The 19,966-nt window shown below is 50.7% G+C and overlaps 1 protein-coding gene across 1 annotated transcript in view; it reads left to right on the top strand.

Annotated features, from left to right (window-relative positions):
* SMTN (smoothelin) overlaps positions 1-19,966 on the top strand; it is a 77,009-nt gene that overhangs the window by 14,477 nt on the left and 42,566 nt on the right. Inside the window, exons 3-9 of the mRNA XM_033136121.1 lie at positions 11,260-11,420; positions 12,039-12,141; positions 13,675-13,753; positions 14,645-14,748; positions 17,119-17,203; positions 17,303-17,652; positions 19,577-19,634. Of these exons, the coding sequence (XP_032992012.1) occupies positions 11,260-11,420; positions 12,039-12,141; positions 13,675-13,753; positions 14,645-14,748; positions 17,119-17,203; positions 17,303-17,652; positions 19,577-19,634 (940 nt within the window). The remainder of the gene's footprint in view (positions 1-11,259; positions 11,421-12,038; positions 12,142-13,674; positions 13,754-14,644; positions 14,749-17,118; positions 17,204-17,302; positions 17,653-19,576; positions 19,635-19,966) is intronic.

Below are 19,966 nucleotides of genomic sequence, written 5' to 3'. Positions count from 1 at the left end.
GGTTGCCTATCCCTGGTCTACACTGACTGGCAGCACTTCAAGCAAGTGTCCTACCTGGACATGCTGGGAATCAAAACTGGGACTGTCTATATTATTATTATTATTATTATTATTTTATTTTATTTTAATTATGCAAAGCAGATGCTCCGGCACTGAGCCACAGCCCTTCTCTCTGCTTCCTACCTAGCCAGGTAACAAGGCCAACCCCCAAGGGGTGGGGAGAGAACAGCCAGGTGGGGTGGAAGATAAGGAATTCTGAGTCTTTACCTGTTTGGTTCTCCTCCCCCCTCCCTCCCCCTATCTTGGGGCTCACCTGTTCACCCAGCTAGTTGGCGAAGGGAAGGCCGACTGGCACACCTGCAGAAGCTGCCTCCCGGAACTCGCCTGCCGCTGCCTCGGCTGGCACAGGGCAAGGTCCTGGCTGGGTGCCACCTGTCCTCGGGTTGGCTGGTTTGAATGCTTCTTTTGTCTCCCGTTCACCTTGAATCAAGGGCTCCAGGTTGCGCCCCCCCCCACACCTTTGGATGGGGAGGAGGAAATGTGGGGTGTGGCAGGCCACCTTTGCTTCAGGGGGGGGTCTCCGTGCAGAAGGGAATGAGGGTGGGTTAAGTTCCTGAAACACTTCCCCACCCCCTCCCCATACTGCTAGTGGGGCGGATTATAGCATTTTTGCAGGCAACTGGATTTGGGCTTTTTCTTCTAATCCAGGAGGGAGTGAATGGTTTTTATCACCAATATGTTAAATGATTTTTTTAAAATAAAAAAATATTGTTTTAATATAAGACCGAGAGACAAGGACTGGCCCAAGGTCATTCAGAGGGGTTCGTGGCTGAGTGGGGGTTCGAACCCTGGTCTTCCAAATACTAGCCCTGTGCTCTTAAGTGGGGGGGGGGGCTCCACACTGACCCAGTCAGTTTCATTAATTTCAGCAGGGTGTTTGCTCTAATCAGAGGTTTTCAACCTTTTTGGGTCCACAGCTCCCTGGACCAACTGCATTCTTTCTGCAGCACCCCTGTGGGGCTCAGGGGCCCAGTTGTGTCACCCCTCGCCTGCAGAGCCGACAGCCCCTCACCCTTTTTCAAACACCCACCCTTGTGCAGTGTTCCCTCTTCTTCCTCTCCCCTTCTCCTTGGGAGTCCTCTGGGCAGCTACAGTTGCCGCCCCTGGTCTCTGAGCTGCTGCCTCTGCCCCCAAAGAGGGGTGCCTCCTCACACTGCCCCATGGGGGCCTGAGAAGCACCCTATGGCCAGGCCCAGAGGCACCATTCACCTGGGGAGCTTGTAGCCGGGGCTGCAGCTGTGCAAGCCTTTGGGAGGTAGAGACACGAGAGGGCATCAAAGGAAGGAGGGAAGGAAAGAGGGACTGAGGCCAGTGTGGCCTGCGGCACCCCTGACCAACATTCAAGGCACCCCAGAGTGCCACAGGACACTGGTTGGAAACTGATATAGTAAAATAGGGGTGGTTGGCTTTTGCTGCCCAACTCCCAAAGGGACTGAGTCCCCTAAGTCCATTATCTGTCAGAGATGAATGGATGGAGGCAGGATGCTGTGAAAGCAGGGCAGATCTTTATTTTTCTGTTGCAACAGAGTTCCCTCCCCTCCCAGCAAGGAGGCAAGAGAGACCCAGAGCCCAGAAGAAACATCCCTTTTAAGCGTTTGCATTTTGGCGTGGAGAAGGACATCCTCTCTGCAAACAGTCAGAAATTACATCTCACATAAAGTGGGGTTGCTGTGGCTGGGGCAGGCCAAGGTGTGCTATTCCTGAGGATTTAGCAAGTTTTACATAGTTCCAGGCACAGTTTACACAAAACATTAGCATTTGATAAGACAATCAGGATGCCAGCAGACATCCCTGGATGCAAAGCATCTGGGCAAACAATGACAATACAGAGGAGGTTCATCGATATAGGAGAGGAATCCCTTCAGGAACTTCCCCTGTTTGCTACCTGCCTACCTGTTCTCAGGCAAGGAGAACTAAGGAGGCAGAGGAAATACTTAGTTTTTGGATTGCTCTCCTGTACTATTTTAGACGTGTGGCTTTTATACTTACGTATGTGTGTTTACCTTGAGCAATTATCAACTTTTATTCTATACAGTTGTTCCTCGGCTCCCGAATGCCTTGGGGGTCAATCAAAAACCCGGAAGTGAGTGTTCCGGTTTTCGAATGTTCTTTCGGAAGCCGAATGTCCACGGCTTCCGATTGGCTGCAGGAGCTTCCTGCAGCCAATCAGAAGCCGCACTTTGGAAGCCAAATGTTTCGGAAGCCGAACAGACCTCCGGAATGGATTCTGTTCGACTTCCGAGGTACGGCTTTATTTGAGACCTAAAATTCCTATAACAAAACCGAGTAAAACTTAGTTGAAAATCGCTCACAGGTCACTAATCTCTCTCTCCTGCTGTTGTCCAGGAGAGCTAAGTGGAGCATCCCGGGTGAGGGCAGTGTACCAGAGTCTGGGAACGTAACATTCTCAAAAGGATGGGTGGCTGGCTCCCCCCCCCCTTTCTGGAGCTCCTGCCTGTGTGGGATGCAAATCTTGTTTCCAGGATGCTGAGCTACCTCCAGCCTCTGTGAGTCGAGTCCAGGAATGCCTGCTTGCAGTGGGAGAAGGACGCGGGTATGAATCCCTTTGGAATTCCAGCCTGGCTAATTCGAGTTGGTGAATTAAGCACCAATCACCATTCACTGGGGCCTGGCTTTGCTTAGCAAAAGGGCAGTGGTGGCAAATGGTCACAGTCTTGTACCTGGATCACCCCAATACACACTCGCCATCTGTAACTGCCCATCTTTGGACACCCCTTCTCCTTCATTTTGGGGGTGCATGTTTTACTGCTCTCTCCACCCCCCCTCAAAAACTGCAAGCTGCAAAATTTGAAAAAAAATATAAGGGAATTCTTTGCAAAGTCCCATGAGAACGGAGTCTGTTTGAAAATGGGCGGTGTGGGGAGAGAAACTCAGTTGTGCTTTCTTTTTCTTTGACAAGGTTCTCCCAGAACTGGTACAAAGGGCAAAAAATGCTTTGTGAATGCTTAAAAACAAAAGGAAACTTAAAGGCAGTTGTGAAATTAAACTCAGAGCTTGAATGCAGTAAAAGTATGGGGGGAAAGTTTTCCCCGCTCACTTTTTACGTACTTCTTATTCCAGTATGAGATTGTGTTTGCCTTTCAGGGTTGATGGGAAATTTAAAAAAATTGTTGACTCTTTGCACACCACATGTTTATAGCACATTGCTTTTTCCCTATGAAAAACAATACTGGGAACTGTAGTTTACCCTGTCACAGCACCCTAGTTCCCGGCACCCTTCACAAACTAAGTTCTCAGGATTCTTTTTCCCCCCCTAGGGAAGTCATGTTTCTTTGAAGTTATGATGTGTACGTAGCCTGGATCAGCCCCCAAGTCCAACTGCAGGGCAAATGGAGGGTAGGCGGTGGTTTTCGCTGGGGTATAGGAAGAGGGTTATATCTGGCGGGAGTTGTCTAATAGATGCACAGCTAGAGAGGTCTGGTTTGAAGCTTGCTCCTGCTTGGCCTACCTTCCAGGGCTGTTAGGGGGATAAAAGGGGACCGCCCCATGCTCCTTGGAGGAAGAGAATCATACAGATGTGGAATGCTATTTCATTTTTGAAAAACTCCTACATTATAAGGTTTAGCAAGGTTACGTGTCTGCAAAAACCTGAGGTGTAGGCCGCTGGTGTTTATACTGTCAGAAAATAGGCAGTGCCTTTTTCCAATGGCCTAACTCCCCATCTAAAAGGACTCAAGAGTCCCCCAAGTTTATCGGTCAGAGACGAATGAGCGCAGGCCGTGAAAGCAAGGCTGATCTTTATTAAGAGTTCTGGTAACAATACAGACAGACAACAGAAAAATTTGGAAATGCGCATCTGGGTAAAAGGAAGGTCCCTTGTCTGAAAACATCGAAGGCTCCTTGTGTCGCCTGCTCCAACATCTGGATTTTGCTTCTCAAGGCACTGCTCCCTGTTGCTCTCCGCGCTTGGTTTGGGAAAACAGCGGTGTCTTGGCCCTGCAGAGTCCTGCTTGCCTCCAGCTGCCTCTCCGCCTAGCTAACTCCCTGCTTTAAATTGAGGCCCTGTTTTTCTAGGCCGGCCGCTCGTAACCGTTAATTTCCTGCCCGGCGGGGGAGCGTGAGCCGGGGCCGCAGCATGTCCTGTTCTTCCCAGGGCAGCCCGGGACGCCGAATTCTCCCTGCGCGCTCCTCTTGGAATCCGCTCTGCGGCTCCCAGCAACCTCTGGCCGCAGAGCGGGGTTGGCCTGTTTGTGTTAGCAGGGGCCGGAGGGCTGCCTCTGGCCTCCGCCCTCCCTGGGCTGCTTACGTGGCCTTGGGGTCTCTCTCTCTCTCTCTCTCTCTCTCTCTCTCTCTCTCTCTTTGTGTGTGCGCACATTTGACGACTGCCCTTCCTACCCCCCCCCCCAAGTTGCAATCGTTTTCCCCCATCCCCTCAAAACCAAAACCTTTCCAAGCATTTCACATCCGCCTGCCTCGGACCCCTGGAAGCCAGGCAAGTCCGAAGTTTCTGCCTGTTTCGTTTGTCTGTTGGGTAGGGGTGACGGTTGTGCAGCCTTGAAGCGTTTGCGAAAGGTCCCAGGTAGGACCGGGAGAGACTACCTGCCGGAAATCCAGCAGAGCTGCTGCCAGTCAGTACAGGCTATTCTGAGCTAGATGGGCCAGTGGTCTGACTTGCTATAAGGCACCTTCCAATGTTCTCACTTGGGAGAGGGATCTCCAGGTCGGCTTTGCTTCATAAAGCACTGGAGAGCTGCTGCCAGCCAGTGCGGTCTGGCTTTTGTAGAAAGCAGCTTTCTACCTTTTTAGAAAGGCTTCTGTCCCAGGGGTGTAGGAGAGGGTTGCCGAGACAAAGAACCACATAGTTGCGCTGGCTGGGAGAGTAAACTGGTAGCACCAACCAGCCCCTTCTCTCAATCCTCATGTAGGTCTGCTCTCCCCGGTATTGAGAGGTAGACTTCCCCTGGACCTGTAGGTTCTACTGCCTAATAGTGGCTAAACGATCCCTTCATGCATTTGGTTTAATACCCTCTTAAAGCCGGTGACCTTTGCTCAGCACATCTTGTGACTTCAAATCCTGTAAATTAATGATGCATTTGGCAAAGATTGCCCCCCCCCTTGCTCGTGTATATAGAGGACTGATTGGGTGGCATATCATGACGGGTATGCCCCCCCCTCTTTTCAGTGTGGGCTGGAGAAACTCGGAGCAGGGAGCTCATCTCTTGGGTGTTTTAAGGAGGTGCCAAGGCTGTGTGGAGAGTTCTGAAGTGATTCTGTGCCACCTCTCGGGGCTCTGGTGTGCCCTGGCTCTTTCCAGATGCTGCAGCAGCTGTTCGTGACCTCTTGCCTTCAGCATCCAAGGGGAAATGCCGCGGTGGAGTCCCTCCCTTGTTGCTTGGCTTGGCACTGTCCATCCCCGTCTAACTGTAGCTGTGCCAGTGGCCAGCCATACCAGGGAGAATAGGGTGGAGAGAGAGAGAGAGAGAGAGAGAGTGCCCTAGTGGGTGATGGACAGATGTTTCCGCCATTGATTGCCCCACATACCACATTGAGCAGGAACTGTTTTCCAGGCTAGGTGGGCAAGATGGGTCCCCAGTTCTTTCTGCGCCAACAGGAAGACCTCAGTGCACATCGTCCAACACTCTGTTGCCTTGGGTTTCTGCCTCCCCACACACTGTCCCCCACAAAAGAGCGCTTCTGTGTGCAGTGGTTTTAAGTTTTTAAAAAACTTATATATATATTATTTATTTATGTATGCTTTTCGGGTTTGTACATTTCACTAATTTTGCAATCACTTTAACATTTTGAAACTTGACTTCCTTCCCCCTCTTTCTGTGGTTCCTTAAATTTATTTTTTAATATCTTCTGCGTATCCACATTTACTTAATTTGCTCATTTATTCCATCTACTTTAAATATATACTCTTAGGGAACTGCAGGTTATTACAATAATCCTGCCAGTGTTCTTATCTGTTCACAATTTATCTGTTAAATATTCAATAAACCATTTCCATTGTTTTATTTTAAAAAAGTTTGTTATCTTGATTTCTTACTCTTCTGGTATGTTTTGCCATTTCTGCGTATTCTGTAAGTTTTTGTATCCATTCTTCCTTTGCTGGGACTTCTGTTTCTTTCCATTTTGGGGGCGAGTGACATTCTTGCCGCTGTAGTAGCATAAATGAATAAGTTTTTATACAGTTTGGGTAGTTCTGTCCTTATAATCCCCATTTTAAAAAACTGCTTTTAATACTACTTTTTTAATGGTTGGAATCTGCTTGAATGTTGGAAGTTAAGGGCAGATGAAAGAGAGAACGTCTTAGTTAAACTCTGGAACTCCCTGCCACAGGGACCCAGATGGCTTTAAAAGAGGATTAAATAAATTCATGGAGAAGAGGCCTATCGAGATGGTTATGCTCTGTCTCCACAGTCAGAGGCAGCAATGCTTCTGAATCCCTGTTCCAGGAGGAGAGAATTGCTCTTGTGCTCAGGTCCTGCTTGCGGGTTTTCCGCTGATGCACATAGAACAGGATGCTGGCCTTAGATGGGCCATTGGCCCAACTGAGCAAGCTCTCCTTCCATTCTTGTGTCTGCAATATGGGAATCGCAATGCTGACCTACCTTATATGCTGCCTGGGGCCGATGGGAGTTGTAGTCCAAAACATCTGGAGGGCAACAGGTTGGGGAAGATTATTCTGACTGCAGTACCAACTCTCCTCTTATCTGTAAAGGTAGGGGCAAAGGACCCCTGGACAGCTAAGCCCCATCAAAGGTGACTATGAGGTTGTGACGCTCATCTCGCTTTCAGGCCAAGGGAGCCGGCTTTTGTCCGCAGACAGCTTTCTGGGTCATGTGGCCAGCAGGACTAAACCGCTTCTGGTGCAACAGGACACTGTGACGGAAGCCAGAGCACACGGAAACACCGTTTACCTTCCCGCCATAGCGGTACCTATTTATCTACTTGCACTGGTGTGCTTTCGAACTGCTAGATTGGCAGGAGCTGGGACAGAGCAACGGAAGCTCACTCTGTCGCGGGGATTCGAACCACCGACCTTCTGATCGGCAAGCCCAAGAAGCTCAGTGGTTTAGACCACAGTGCAACCCGTGTCCCCTCTTATCTATGTGTTTGTGTGTGTGTGTGTGTGTGCGTGTGTGTGTGTGTGTAAGAGAGCGAGAGCGCTGTTGTCAGCTGTGAAGGTGAGTTGTGTATGTGTGTTGGCAATCTCTGCAGATGCTGCAGGAAATGTCTTCAGTGTTCCCGTTTGCTGCCTTTCCTCCATATTCCGTCTCTGAATCCAGTCGCTCTGGAGAGCAGCCTCTGCAGCACCCTTCCTGACTCAGACAAAAGGGGTCAGGAAATGCAGCTGTGGCGAGGCTGAATGCTGGGAAGCATGACCCCTTACTCCACCCCACATCCAGGAAATGAGACGGGGCCTGACTGCTGTACAGGGCTGAGCTGGGGGTAGAGAGATGGGAGGGTCGTGGACAGGACCAGCAGGAAGTGGGACACCCACAGTGGTGGCTTGGCTTTGATCAGGGGATGTCTCTCCCTCCAGATGTTCTCGGACTGCACTTTTCCATCATCCCCGGCTACAGACCATGCTGGCTGGGGATGATGGGAACTGCAGCCCAGAGATTTCCCTACAAGGAAAAGGTGTGCAGCGTTTGGGGCCTTATACTTCAGAGGAAAGGTGAGTTAATTGGGGACACGGCAGAAGGTTATGAAATGATGCAGGGCACGGGGAAAGGAAATAGAGGAAAGCTTTGCTTCCTCCCGCAGCTCATAGTTAAACTGCAGAACTTGGGATAGCTCAGTCGGTAGAGCATGAGGCTCTTAATCTCAGGGTCACGGGTTCGAGCCCCACGTTGGGCAAAAGATTCCCAGTTTGCAGGGGGTTGGACTAAATGACCCATGGGGTCCCTCGTAATTCTACAGTTCTATGAACACGCTCCAGTAGGAGTTAGTGACGGCCACTGCATGGGATGGCTTTTAAAAAGCACTAGACAGATTCATGGAGGAGAAGTCTTGTCGATGGCTACTAGCAAGTGCTTTTTTTTCTTTAAAAAATGTTTAGGGGTACTCTCATTTTGACTCAAGAAAATCACCACTTTATTGTTCAAATGGTGGGGGGGGGGAAATAAATACAGTAAATGGACAAAAGTACAAAGATTCACAAAATGTTTAAGGATATGCATACCCCTGCATCCCCCCAGGAAAAAAGTACTGGCTACTAGCCACACACACACACACACACAGCCAACAACTGAAGGGCCAGAAGCTTGCCACCCCTGTGCAAAGAGGCGAAAACATTTCAGGTGCCACCTGCAAAAGGGTGGGTTCCTGAAGGCAGAGGGGATAAAGGCAAAGGTGAGAAGGAATGTGGCCCAAAAAAAGGATGCAGCCTTCTGGCCTTTTTGTAGCTGCTTCTTCAAGGCTGCCGGCCACAAAAGTGCTGCTGTTTGGCATAAGATGCACACTGACCACTCTTTTGTAATCGGTGCATTATCTGTGACTGTAGGGGGCTGGGCTAGATGGCCCTTGGGGTCCCTTCCATCTCTACAGTTCTAGGACTCTATCCTATAAAACCCAACAGGGTCATGTCCAATAAAGTTCCTAAACCGGCCTTCCCCAACCTGGAACCCTCCAGATGTTTGGGCCTGTGAATCAACTGGGGCTGATGGGAGTTGTAGGTCAAAAACATTTAGAAGGTTGAGGGGAAGCAGATTTTTTGAGAAGCAGATTTAAAAAAAAAAAAACCGTTCCATTCCAGGGTTTGAAATTAGCAGGGCACCAGGCACATTTTGCACCTAAAGATTCTCCAATTTGCGAGCCCCTCAAGAAGTCTGGGTGCCTTTTTTTTTGGTTTTTTGCGCCTGGCTGACACTCAAGGATTACCGAGATATTTGTGCTTTGAAGGCTCAAAGTATATATGTTAAGGATAGACAATATGTGGAGGAGTTTAGCAATAAGGAGTAGAGTGTTTTGAAAACTGAAGTATGGTACTAATATGTCTGTTGTAAACACCAAATTAAACTTGTATTAACAATTTCTGCTAATTTCTGTTGCCGACTTCCCCCACCCAGTGGTCGACGAGACATTCTTCTTTGGCACCCACAACCCAAGTCCCAGAAGCCATTTGGCTCCTAGCTTTTCTATCCCAGTTTCTAACATTGATCCATTCCATGTTAAGGTGAAAGGCTTCTGTGCTGCAGATACTATATCTCCAGGGGAATCTTCCTAGCCTAGGACCTAGCCTAGTCTCATTTGAAAATGAGACTGCAGTTTGAATTTTGAATTTTTAAATTTGTATTTTAATCTGTATTTTAAATTGATTGTGTTTATGTTTTTGCTGTGTTTTTAATTAGTGTTAGCCGCCCTGAGCCCAGTTTTTGGCTGGGAAGGGCGGGGTATAAATAAATTTTATTATTATTATTATTATTATTATTATTATTATTATTATTATTATTATTATTACCTCCCCCCTCCTGGTAACAAAAGCCCAGATTTGGGGGAACTGGCTGCCCAGACTCAAGATTCCTCGAGCCTGAGGATAAATCACTGCAAGCCAGTTTCTGCCTCAGCTTCATAAATGCTGAGGGACTCTTGACAGTGGAAAGCAGGCGAGGGGGCGTTGCTGTTTTTTTGCAAATCTTTTCAGGAATAGCATGATTCTGTTTGTCCCCCCACCACACACAAACTTCCCATCTGTCTCTGCAAACTTTCTTCCTGCCGACTGACTTCCATAAGATCCCCTACCAGCTTACATGGCATCGGCAGCCTGTCAGATGCCCCCAGATGCTTGTCATAGCCATGACTGACAAGGCTTAAGAATATAAGAAGAGCCAGATGGATCAGGCCAATGATTTATCTTATCCTGAAGCATCCCCTGGAACAAGGGATGGACTGTTAAACCACCCTGGGGATTGTAGCTCTGTGAGGGGACTAGGGGTTTCTTGACTCCCAGCAGCTTTTGAAAACTAAAGATCCCAGAATTCTCTTGGGGGGAGGGCAGCCATGGCAGTTTAAATGAGAGCCAGGGTGGTGTAGCGGTTAGAGTGTCGTACTAGGACCCGGGAGAGGCCTGGGTTCAAATCCTCCCTTGGCCTTGTGACGTTGGTCGCTGGTTGACCTTGGGCCCATCGCTTGGGCCTTCTCAGCCTAAATCTACCTCACAGGGTTGTTGTGTGGGCTAAATGAGGAGGGAGAGAACAATGTACAGTGGTACCTCGGGTTACATACGCTTCAGGTTACAGACTCCGCTAACCCAGAAATAACGCTTCAGGTTAAGAACTTTGCTTCAGGATAAGAACAGAAATCGTGCTCTGGTGGCGCAGCGGCAGCGGGAGGCCCCATTAGCTAAAGTGGTACCTCAGGTTAAGAACAGTTTCAGGTTAAGAACGGACCTCCGGAACAAATTAAGTATGTAACCCGAGGTACCACTGTATGTTACCTTGCTTCCTGGGTGAAAAAAGGGTTCCTGCGCTTTAAATGTATGGTGCAAATGTAGCCCTTGCTCTTTTTTTAACGTCTGGTTTTTTTATTGGTAATTTTAATGCTGCAATTCCTGGAGTGGCTTGACAATCCATCCCCAGGGAACCATGGAAACTGTAGTTGTGCGAGGGAGGGAATAGGGACCTCCTAAGAGAACCCCTCGCAAACTGCATTTCCCAGGAGCCTTTGCAGGAAGCCGTGGCTGTTCAGACTGGCACGATACCGCTTTAAGGGTGCACTGCAGATGAGCTTCTGGTGCAACAAATCTGCTTTTATTTTTTTATATGTTAAATTAACCGTGACAATCCTTGCCCGCTGCGTGCTCGGAACCGGAGGGTAGGAGAGGGCACCCCTGACTCTTGACCTCTGCAAGCGTTGTGTGTGGTTTGTGGTTCCCAATTGGAGACCACCACCTCTAGGGATTTTCCCTGCTGCTCAGGCCCGTGTGTGTGTGTTTGTCCAGCGATGCCATTCTTTGGGTGGAGGTCTCCTGGGCACCGTCCGAGGCTTAGTGGCAGTTGTGTGCGTGAGTCATTGGGCTCCGTGCCGGGAGAGTGGGTGGCTGCGGAGACAGTGGTCCCCTGTGTCAGCCGGGACACTGCCTCCATTGTGTGCGCCGCCGCCCGGAATCTCGAGGGTTTCGATCCAAGGTGGGCCAGAGTGGGGTGGGTGGAGCCAGTCTCTACGCTGCCCTTTATCCATCCCAGAGTGACCCATTGCCTTTTACGCTGCCACCCCTCCCTCCCCACACAGCTGGAGGCCACGCTGGACCTGACCGAACGGCGGCAGATCCGCTCCGCCATACGGGAGTTGCGGCGGCAGGAACTGGAACGAGACGAGGAGGCGCTGGCGTCCAAGCGCTTCCGGACGGAGCGCTGTGCAGAACGGCAGGAGAACAAGGAGAACGTGCTGAGGTGGGTCCTGGGAACCCCTTTCCTTTCCCCTCCAATCCGCTTGCTTAGCCTCTCCCGCCACTACTTCTAAATAATTGCAGAATCGGTTGCGGAATTTCTAGGATTGCGGAATTTTTAGGGTTGCGGAATCTCTAGGGTTGCAGGTGGCTTTGCTGACGTGCGTTGCCCTCTACACACGTATCATGCTAATCGGGGAAGACTCCCTTCATGAAGTCCTGGAGAGCTGCTGCCAGCCAGTGTAAGGTCGTATTGCGCTAGATGGACCAGTGGTCTGACTCCGGATAGTGAAGGGCTGTAGCTCAGGGGCAGAGCATCTGCTTTGCATGCAGAAAGAAGGTTGCTGGTTCGATTCCTGGCATCTCCAGGTAGGTGTGGGAAAGAAGATCTCCATCTGAAATCCCAGACAGCTTCTGCTGGTCAGTGTAGGCAGTATTGAACTAGATCGACCCCAATCATTTGATTCAGTATAAAGCAACTTTCTAGGAAGGTTTCTGTCCCTGATATGCTGGAGGGGGTCAGTCAAGACGCCTCCCTGCCAGCATACTGGCCAATGGTCTCACAGATCTTGACCATCACCCCCCACCTGATGATGTGTCCCTTGTGCCTTGTTTCCTACAGATCACGGCGGCTGGAGGAGGAGCAGCAGCAGCAGCAGAAAACTCTGGACATCCTATCTGGGAAGTTGGAAACCATCCAGGATGTGGAGGAACTGACTGCTTTGGTGAGTGGCTTGGGCACCTCGTCCTCTTTTGAACGTGCCTGCCTTTGCCTTTAGAACCAGAGGGGATTAAAGAGACGGAACAAAGAACCAGAGTCCTGTGTTCGAATCCTGTCTCTTGCTGTTGGGCAAGCCCCATCCCCTCTCAGTATAAGCTGTCTGTTTGCAATATACTTGAGACTCGTTTACTTCCGAGACTACCCCCACTCGACCGCTTCGATCGGCACTTGTAAGAAATGGGTTATTTTAGTGCGGGAACTCTCCGGGAAACGCTCTGAATTTTCAGAAGCGTGATGTCAATATGAACTTCACGATTGCAAAGTGGCAGGCTGCTGGCTTCCTTTCTGCAGCTTTTTACGTGGGTCTGAGCTGGCCGGGAGTTCTGGATCCGACATTCTCCAGGCTCTGGGGAGATATCTGCCTCGTTTTGTCTCTTTCCCTGGCCGCTGCTAAGTGCCTTGGCAAGGGAAGAGTGCCATTTAGTGGCCAGCTCATGTAACTGTCCCCATATTTCAGGGATTATTGGGGGGGCACTTTTCATCCGGAGGGCCGCATGCTCTCCTGGCCAACCTTCTGAGGGCCACATGCTGGTAGTGGGTAGGGCCAGAGTCAAAGTCAGATGGAGCAATGAATGTGCAGTTTGCCTTAGGACACTAGGCTAGTTTCTGCAGACACTCCATTACCTCTTTCCACCCTCCAGCCACGCAAGTAAGAGGCACGGTTAGAGTCCCAGGGCGCATCTTGTTTTCTCCATTTGTAAGAAATTGATCTTTCAATGTGGCATCACCTATGGAACTCCCTGCCTATTGATATCAGGCAGGCGACTTCACTGTACTCTTCTCAGAGCCCACTAAAAACATTTTTTTAAAAAAGGTAAATCCACCCAGATGCTTAGATTAGAACACCGATGAGAGTTTTAATCTGCTTTTAGTCTATTGTTATTTTACCTGTGAATTTTTCCGAATGATAATTTTATTGTTTTACCTTTGTGGTAAGCCAACCACTTTTTTTGCACTCAAGCAGTACCTAAATTTTGTGAAACAATAATAATAAAACCCCAGCTGTTCAAAAGCATCCAGGGAAGGTGTGAACAAGGCTGGAGAGGGGCGTGGCCCAATGAGAGGGGGCGTGGCTTTCGAAGATGTGTGTCCTTGGGAAAGCACCCAGGGCTAAATAGAGATGCCTATGGGGGTGGCATGTTTGGTCTCTGCATCCTACCCCTTCAATGCTCGCATTTTAGGGTGTATGGCTGTGCTTTGCAGCCAACAGGTCCTTTCTTGAAAAGCAAGCAGGGTCTTCTCAGTGTTGGCCCCTCCGTTTCACCATGTGAAGATCACCCATGTTTCTCCTCATTTTTAAAAAAATGAATAAAAATGACACACTTATCTAACAGCGGGTATTCGAGTGCAGGTTGGGGCTCACAGCATCGATCCTACCTGCGCCCAGTTGGCCCAGAGTTGGCCACGACTTGGGGAGAACGAAGCAGGTCTTAAACCGATCTGTAAAAGGGGCTGACCTTTCCTTTTCTCCCATCAGATGCGGGCGGCCAGTGAATACGAGGAACGGAAACTGATCCGTGCCGCCATTCGCAAACTGCGTGCTGAAGAAATTGAAGGTATGACGGGCTGTGACTTAAGGGGAGGATGAGAGACCTGAAGTCCCCCAGGGTTGTCTTCCAGGAATTGTGAGGGCCGGAAAGGAGAGGGCTGGCGAAAGTGCGGAAGGAACACCCGAGAGACCATTTTGCTTCTTTGTATTTTTTGCTTATTATATATATATATATTTTTAGGACCAAGCGTATTTTTGTGGCTCCTTAACAAACTGTTTTAAATACGGCTTTTTAAAATTGGTGCATCCCGACCTCGGGAACATCTGGTGAAGCCGAATGTTGGAAGATTCAGGGCAGATTGTTAAACTATGGAACTCACTTCCTCAGGAGGCAGTGATGGTCCCCAACCTAGACAGCTTTAAAAGAGAGGATCAGATAAATTTGAGGTGGGGGAGGTTTCCAGCGCCTACTAGCCTATGATGCCTATATGCTCTGTCTCCACGATTGGAAGCGGCAAGGCTTCTGAATGCCGGTTTCTGGAAACTGCAGAGGGGGAGAATGGCTCTTGGGTGAGAATCCCAGGTGAGGCATCTAGCTGGCCAATGGGAGAAGAGGATGCTGGACTAGATAGGCCATTGGCCGGATCCATGCTGATGCTGGTGGGCGGGCCTGGGCCCCACCCGCCTCTCAACTATGCAGAAAAGCATGCCGCCCAACCAATCGGCAGTGAGGACAGCTGCGGGGGCATGCTGATTGGTGCGTTCCTCAGCTGCCGCCATTCAATTGGGTGGCAGCAGGTGGAAGGATGGTGGGAACAGCTGAAGAGTGTTCGGGTCTGTGGCGGGGAAGGGGATCCGCTCGTGACCCAAGGGCCGCATGCGATGAATTGCAAATGCGTGGTGGGAAGCAAACTTCCAGAGGTGAAACCTACTTTGTTTATTCTCTTCCTCTCTCAAGCTGCAGCTTTGGCGGGGAAAGCTTACTACAACCGGCGGGCGACGGATGAGACCCTGGAGGTCAAAGGAAGGGAAGGAAACACAGCGGACGGGGGCATCTCTGAGGTAGGCGGAAGTCATGTGCAAAAAGGTGGCCGCAAACGTCCCTTCGTAAGCTGCCCCCTCTCCTTGGCACCCGAGTCTTCCTGTATGGGGCAGAAGAGCACCGGGAAGCAGAGCCGTAGCTAGGTGATCTTGCGCCCCTGGCAGAACCATCCAGATTCTAGCCAGGGACAAATTGTTCTAGCCCCCACATTCTAGCCCCCTAGCCAGGGACAAATTAGCTCTTCTTTCCGCCTCTCCTCCAACCCACCCCCTCCACCCATTCAATTCCTCACGCGCTTCACCTTGCAACGAATTATTTCACAGATTGGCTGAAACATCGTGAGTCTTAAGTGCGCAACATGAAATAGTGCTCATTTGGAGTTTGTGAAATTTAAAGAAAAAGGAATGTGGCACGGAAAACAATAGGGGAAAACAGGGCCCCCGCATATCGGATAAAGACCTTCTATTTAAAAGTTTTTCTTATGAGGCAATAATCAATATTTTTATTTATAGACATATTTATGGACATATTTTAAAGCTGATTTTGCGGGACCCCCCCTCACCTGCATCCCTGGTGGGGGCCTTCCTTGCCACCCCCTAGCTATAGTCCTGCTGGGAAGCTGCCTTAGATACAGCCAAACCCCCTGATCCATCCTTCTCAATATTGCCTACACTGACTAGCAGCAGCAGCGGCTCTCCTGGATTTCAGGCAGGGATTTTCTGCCTGCCCTACCTAGAGATGCCATTGGAGACCGACCCTGGGTCGTACTGCCTGCAAAGCAGGCCCCCCCTGCCACCTGAGCTGTGGCTATCCAGGTGTTGTTGTGGGAATGGAGGTCCCCCCCCCCAGCCCCAGCCGGTGCAGCTAATGGGGTCAGGGACTGGGGGAGGTTTAGCTTGGAGGGCCACAGATTCCCCGCCTTTCTCCTAGGCAGTTGACTCAGGGTTTGCGGGAAATGCAGCGTTGTGAATTTGGGTTTTCCGAGCAGTGGTGCGGGTTGTCCACTAGATGGCAGTTTTCTCCCAGGGAAAAAAGAGAGGAAGATTTTGGTCTAGCCCCAGATCCTTGCCTAGAACCTTGTTTCTGATGAAGGATGTCTTGGAGTCTCCATGCTCACCCCCCCCCCCCCAACTCGCCCCACCCACCTAGATGGACTTTGCAGAAACAATTGTCTTCCCTCTGTGGGGTTTTGCTCACTTTGAACTCCAATCCACGAAGACAGGCAGATATATATATATATATACACACACATCCTTATTCAGTCATGGCGAATTTTTAAAAAGAGAGCTGTGTTCTAACTGGCACATGCTGCGGCCCCGATCCAAATCACTGCCTCCTTCCACCAGGTTGCTTTTTGGAAAAGACACGGGGCGTGGGTGGGTGGGGCCCTACGGTAGTTTTGGACGCCAACTCCCTCCAGCCCACCCCCCACCCCCCAGCCGAGTTGGAAGATGCAGTCCAAAAAATGGCTGTGCTGACCGTGTCCGATGGGAGTTGCAGTCCGGGAACACCTGGAGGGCACTGGATGCTTGGAGAAGGCTGCCTTCAAACCGTTGTGCGGGTGGTCTCTCCCCTGCTGCCCCCCCCCGTGCAAAGCCCCCTTTCAAATTCCTCCTCCCTCCGCCCCCACCCACCCCAATGCCCACATTCTGTTCAGCATCTTTGAAAAAGAGTCAGGGGACCGGGGACTGTGGTTGCCTAGCAACTCAGAGTTAACCTGGATGGATGGATTATTTTGAGGAGGGGGCTGCATCTTGTTGCTTAGCAACTGCTCCCACATAGATGCATGCTCTGCCTAATTGTTCGTTGTGGCAGGGGGATCGGCTCCCTAATTTTAACGGCGCTCTAGTTTGGGGCACTCGTCTTGTTTTGGAGATCAGGACCTGAGGAGAGCATTTGGATGGGTGTGACAAGGTAGTGTGTGTGTGTGTGTGTGTGTGTGTGTGTGTATACACACGTCTGCTGGATGCTGCCCTAGATTGGCTGTCACCAAACCTTTGTCTGCCTCTCGGATTCTTTCTCTGAGGTGCTACACCTGACCTGTTGTGTGGTGATTTGGGGGCAGCTCCCCGCAGGTGAATAAAGACCTCGCTTACAAACTGAAATAAAAACCCGGATCCTTGATTCCGTGCCGATTCAGCACCCTCTCGCCTCTGGGCTCGCCGTCGCAAACGCACGTCGGCGCTGCCACTCTGCATATGCACAGGCGCCTGTAAGGGTGAAAAGCCCATCCTTTGGAAGCTACTTTTCTAATCGGGCATCGAATCGAAAGGGTGTGGCAGTATGCGGGTGGATGTTTGTGTCTGCAGGTGTGCCCAGGTGAGGTCTCTGTGTCGTATGCAGAGTGATGCCGGTTGACGCTGGGCTTTCCCTCTCCCATCTCTCCTCAGGTGCAGGAGCGGGAATTGATCAGGGCCCAGATCCGGGAGCTGCGAAGCCAGCAGCGGCAGGAAGCGAAGCCAGCAGACATGCCGGGTGAGTCTAACCCTTACAATCAAGGGTGGGAGAACTAAGGGGTGGGGTTTCGCTCTTCCGCCAGTCGTGACTTCCCTTCCGATCCATCCTTTCCAGCGGATTCCTCCACCCCCGTGGGAACTCTCCTGCTCCTGGACCCTGTCGCCAGCCAAGCCCCCGCCGAGCCACCCTCGCAGTCGGAGAGCGGGCCGGATCCAGAGTCGAGCGCCGAGGCCAGCTCCCGAGACAGCGACTCCAGGACTGAATCCCCTCCCGCTTCCGAGGAGGAGACGGGCACCGGCCGCATTTCCGCTCCGGAAGACAGCGAGGGGTTGCGAGCTCCTGAAGGAGGGTCCGCTGCCAGTGAGACTCCGCAAGGGCAGCCGGATGCCCCGAGCGTGGCGGGTGATTCCTCCCACGAAGAGGAGGCTTCCCCAAATTTACCGAGCGAAGAGACTCGGAGAGAATGGGTACGTGGGCGCCATTCCCCCTAACCGCACAGGAAGGGGATGAATAGGGCAGGTGTTGGGAAAGGTTTGCCACTCAAGGGCCACATTCCCTTCTGGGCAACTTTCCAGGGGCCGCATGCAGGAAGTCAGGGGTTAAAGTGGGCGGGGCAACGAATGCACATTTTTACCTCTGCAGTAGGGGAGTTTCTATACAGCTCCTCCATCCTTTGTTTTGAGGGTTCGAGGACACTTTCTAGGCAGGCGGAAACTTTCAGGGTGCATGTGAGGGGCTGTCTGGCCTTGGAGCGAGGGGGTGTGGCTGGTAGTGAGGGAAGAAGGCATCATTTGCCCTTCCGCCTAGTATTTGCCACGTGCAAAAAGCAAGAGAAGAAAACAATGTCGTTTTCGGCGGAACAGGAACTGTAGCAGAATGGAAACTCTCCGTAACTCTCAACTTTGGGGGGGGGGGGGTTAGAGAGGAAGCAGCTAGAAGCGGGCGGCCCTCGCTCCAGGATCCTGAGAGGGGTTGCACTGAGAACCTCCTTCGTAAAACGAAGGGGAAAGGCCTCTGTTTTACCAGAGGTGTTCGGTGCAAACCCAGCCCACCCCAACCCCACCCATCCTGGTCCTTGAGCCCGTCACCATCAGAGAGGCTTATCACCCGATGTCATTGCAACAGAGAGACAGTGAGGTGTAGTGGTTAGAGCAGCGGTTCCCAAAGTGGATGGTAGGGCCCACTGGCGGGGTGGTGGGATTACGTGGGGAGGCACTGAGGCACGAAGGGACAGCAGCGGGGGGCGGGGGGGAGGGCAGGCGCTGGAAGTGTAAATGACTATCGGTGTTTGAAAGGCTGCTATCTCTAGATCAAGTTCACCGAATTGGTTGAACTAATTCAGCTAAATAGTTGGAGTTTGAATAAATGTGAAATTCATTGTTACTGTTTTGAATTTCAATCTCTTCCTTAACGAGCCATGCAAACTGCTATTCTGAATACAGTTGTACCTTGGTTCTCAAACTTAATACATTCCAGGAGTCCATTTGACTCCTGAAACTGTTCGAAAACCAAGGCACGGCTTCCGATTGGCTGCACGAACTTCCTGCAAATAATAATAATAATAATAATAATAATAATAATAATAATAATAATAATAATTTATTATTTATTATTTATACTCTGCCCATCTGGCTGGGTTTCCCCAGTGACTCTGGGCGCCTTCCAACAAAATATTAAAATATAATAATCAAATAATGTTAAAAGCTTCCCTGAAAAGGGCTGCCTTCAGATGTCTTCTAAAATTCCAAAAAACGTTCGCAAACCAGAACACTTGCTTCTGGGTTTGCGGCGTTCGGGAGCCAAGCCGTTCGAGTACCAAGGTACCACTGTACCAAGGTACCACTGTAATGCTTTTTTATAGGGTAGGGGGAACCGGAGATGAGTTAATGGGGCTAAGGGTATGGTGACCCGAAAAGGTTTGGGAACCACTGAGCTCCTTGGGAGAAGAAGATGGCTTATGCAGCGGTACCTCGGCTTAAGAACAGCCCTGTTTACGGACAATTCGGTTTACGAACTCCGCAAAACCGGAATTAGTGTCCCAGTTTGCCAACTTTACCTTGGTCTAAGAGCGGAATCCGAACGGTGGAAGGGCACTGGCGGCGGGAGGCCTCATTAGGGAAAGTGCGCCTTGGTTTAAGAGCGGACTTCCGGAACGGATTGAGTTCGTAAACCGAGGTATTATTGTAAAGACAATAAGTCAGGTGATCAGCAGGTAGGTGGGACTGGCCTTGGGCAAAATTTTGCCCGTGAGGAAGAGAGGGGGCTGACACAGATCTGGTGGAGTGAATCCGCCCTCTATATCCTGGCTGCAATTTTGAGATCGGCCAACCTTCGTGGCTGGGCAATGGGTTCGATTTTCACCCTATTTTCTCTCTCCCCCCCCCCCCCAAGCAGGATGCACCTCAAGCCCCAGAGCAGGAAACGGGTGTCGTGGACAGGAGAGAAAGCGGTAAGGTCTTGAGCCAAGCCTAATAGACTGGTGGACATTGGTTGACAGGTGCTGGGTTGCACTGGGGGTGCTGAGCCTGTTGAGAGTGGGGGCTGCCTTTGGGGTGCTGTGGGTCAGACTGCACTAGATATGCTGTTAGAACCCAGCCAGTGCGGCGGCTGGGGAATTGTAGCCCCCAAACATGAGGATGTCGAAACGTGCCTTCGACGGAGCCCAGGCCCTTTCTCCATCTAGCTCAGTGTTGTCTACACTGACCGGCAGCAGCCCTCCAGTGGTTTTGGGGCAGGGATATTTCCTGTCCAGTCCTAACTGGAGATGTTGCCTGGCAGTGA

This window comes from Lacerta agilis, chromosome 17 (assembly GCF_009819535.1).
Source record: "Lacerta agilis isolate rLacAgi1 chromosome 17, rLacAgi1.pri, whole genome shotgun sequence".
Classification (NCBI taxonomy): Eukaryota; Metazoa; Chordata; class Lepidosauria; order Squamata; family Lacertidae; genus Lacerta; species Lacerta agilis.
Note: the sequence above shows the minus strand (reverse complement) of the source record. Positions and strands in the feature narration are given on the sequence as shown.